The following is a 3,257-nucleotide window of genomic DNA, read 5'->3' on the forward strand; positions in this document are numbered from 1 at the left end:
TTTTACATGTGCGGAGGTGCCGGTAGAGGTGCGCGATTGCGTCGAGTCGGGTCGGTGTTTTCAGCGGACTCATATTTCGCAAATCGAAGAAATAGGAATACTTTGTGTTAGGGAAAGTGGAGAAGAATAAATTATGATTTATTAGAATTTTCTAATAGAGGCAGAGTTCACATGTTACTTAGGTATTTGAAAGCAAATGAGAACCACATTAAATAATAGATAAACACTAATGCTCATATTTTTATATTTTTATATTTTTCATTTCATCACGGTCCTCATTGCCCGAGCGGAGTCGACAAAACTCGAGGTGGATAGAATCGACGGAACTACGATACGGAAAAGAAACAGATGAGAAACTATCGATACATTTATTCAACTATAAAAATCACGTTTTAACGTAATAACTTTATTTCTTTCTTCTCGTTCCAGCAATCCAACAGCCAAACCATTTCTACTATCTTTTCATTTCCTCTTCGTTACATTTATAGTCCCTCTGGTACTGAATCGAATGGCGCATTCCGCTTTTATTAGCGCTGTCTTTGCTGTACGTTCAGCATGGTGTCGGAGGTGGTGTGCTCTGTAGAACATCTGATGTGCTACACGGCACGCCACTTCCGACATTTTGTTTGGTGTGCGGGATGGGCAGTGCTGGTGATGAGGTGGAGGGCGCTATTCGGTTTAGTGGCAGAGGGACTATATCTATTTAATGTATCTGAAACTTGTGGGACCGCTTTAATTCCGGCGCCTGCTTGTGGAAGAACCCGGTGTGCTAAACGGTATAGGACATGTTAACGGGGGAGACTTGGTAGGTCCTCACCCAGCCCGTGTCTAGATTGGCGGATAATTGTCTGCCAGGGTGTGGATTGAGCAATTACAATTACAATTACATTTATCTAATGAAAAATTGAAAAATCCAATGTGTTTGGAAATTTCATTTATTTTTATTTTCTAAAGAAATATTGCTGTGGTAATAATATTTTAAATAAAATGTTGGAGAAAAACCGAGAGAAATTTCTGAAGGAACTTAATATCGAATCCCGGAGAAATTCTTGTGAAATTTCATCGAATAATGTGACGAATTTTTGAGCAATTTCTAAGAGTCATCGTGGATGAATATATGAAATAATGCTTATGAAAATGCTTGGAATAAATGACAAATTCGGTGCAAGAATCATTGTAGGGTTTCTTTAAAAATTGTCTCCTTTTTTATGGCTGTATCGGTCATGCGACTCAAAGGTAAAGGGAGTCTATAGAAGCAAATGATGGAAACGAATAGGTGCATAGGCGTCGCAAGGGAGCGACACGATTGAAATTTAATTAGGTGGTGAAAATTGAGCAAGCCATTTTAAAGTCAGTAAGCATCGAGGCGTCAACACAGGCAAAATACAGGAGGCTTCAATGTGCTCTTATACTGACGGCAATCAACCGAACGGTTCTATCGGTTAATACAAAAAAGTACATTTCACGGCATGTGGTACTGTTGTTGGGCAAAGGAAGGAATGTTAGTGTGATATCCATCATTATTAGAGACATACCTTGTATTTCCATGATCATCACCGGGAAAACGTCTGTCAGTATGTTAGTCCATGGCCATGGGTCAAAATGGCCTTTGAAGAAAACGTAGACATTGTGCTTCTAGTGTTGAACCATTGAAAGGGTTTTTTTAGTGTTTCGAAAATGAAAGTTAAGGTACAATATTGGACTACACATTTGCAACTTTTTAGATTTTCTATACAAACTTTGGAGAACTTTTGATAAAATAAAGAAATAGCTTAATAGTTCCATTCTTCTTCTTTCTGGAGTTACGTCCCAACTGGGACAAAGCCTGCTTCTCAGATTAGTGTTCTTATGAGCACTTCCACAGTTATTAACTGAGAGCTTTCTTTGCCGATTGACCATTTTTGCATGTGTATATCGTGTGGCAGGTACGAAGATACTTCTATGCCCTGGGAATCGAGAAAATTTCCTTTACGAAAAGATCCTCGACCAGTGGGATTCGAACCCACGACCCTCAGCATGGTCATGCTGAATAGCTGCGCGTTTACCGCTACGGCTATCTGGGCCCCCCAATAGTTCCATTAACAAAGTTATACATTTAGACGAGATGGGCAAGTTTGAAGAAGACATTTTTTGTGTAAGTCTTTTGTATATCGAGAAAAATCGTTTATAATGTTTCGTCAAAACTTCCACTTTGGTCTAATTATTATCACTTTTGAATTCGCGGATGGATGTGTAAATTCAACTTAAGGGGACATGGGGCAAGAGTGCTACCTCCAATTTCACAAAAATGCTTATTATTTCGAATTATTGATGCGAATTAACAATTTATCCTTCAAAACATTGACTAATTTGCATTGCGGCAACGGTAATGGTGATGACTCATTTTTTTTCGGAACACAGCTTTTCGGATAAGACACATTTTATATTAGCATTTAAATTTTTAGTTCTGGTTTATAATTCAAATCACTTGCCAAATCAGATACAATGCTTATCAACATTCTTTCAATAAAACTTAAATAAATGATACCACCTAATCATTTAACCCCTCATCAACCTTCCAGTAATACTCTGCTTTTCCCTTACAAAACTACTGACTCTTTTTGGTTTCCTCCGCTTCGCCTTCACTGCCAACCGCGGTGGCCGTTCCGTTACTTCCGCTGCCACTCGCCGCCACTTCCTGTTTGGCTTTGTCCTTGACCGGGAAGGGGCAAACACCTCCCTTGCACTGGAACGGGAACTCGGTGCTGCTGCCGTCCTTGATCACGTTACCGTCTTTGTCCTTCTTCTCCCACGGGTTCCAGAACCGGAGCACGTACGGCTGGATGAACCGATGCCACAGGAACAGCAGGACCGGAATGATGAAACACGGCACGCAGACCATTTTTTGAGTTTTTGCAATTAAGTAGGCAAATTAGATTACTACAGGGGTGATTAGGTGGTCTAGCCAAGAGCGCAGTAGAAACTTCCTTGTTGCGAATGTGGGACAAAGTGGAGAGAAGCGATGATAAAAATGACGTTTCCTAAACGTCAAACTGTGAAACTCTCCTGCACGCTCGTTCAGATCTACTCAAAAGTGAGTAGATTTCGACTCACTTTGGAACAAAGTGGAACTGCTCAAAAGTGAGTAAAGCCATTGTTACTCACTTTAGAGTAACACTGTCAAATGTCAAAGTTAGAGTAACACTTACTCACTTCGTTTAATCTGAAATTTGCGAAAGTGAGTAGATGTCACTCACTTCAGAAATGATATTTCGGGA

The 3,257-nt window shown here is 40.1% G+C and overlaps 1 protein-coding gene across 1 annotated transcript; it reads right to left on the minus strand.

Annotated features, from left to right (window-relative positions):
* Nucleotides 1-2,431: 2,431 nt before the first annotated feature.
* LOC5566751 (UPF0729 protein AAEL015238) lies at nucleotides 2,432-3,010 on the minus strand. The gene has a single exon (XM_001651109.2). It carries the CDS (start codon nucleotides 2,879-2,881, stop codon nucleotides 2,588-2,590), a length of 294 nt encoding a protein of 97 aa, XP_001651159.1. The 5' UTR covers nucleotides 2,882-3,010; the 3' UTR covers nucleotides 2,432-2,587.
* Between the last annotated feature and the right edge of the window lie 247 nt (nucleotides 3,011-3,257).

Source organism: Aedes aegypti, chromosome 1 (assembly GCF_002204515.2).
Source record: "Aedes aegypti strain LVP_AGWG chromosome 1, AaegL5.0 Primary Assembly, whole genome shotgun sequence".
Classification (NCBI taxonomy): Eukaryota; Metazoa; Arthropoda; class Insecta; order Diptera; family Culicidae; genus Aedes; species Aedes aegypti.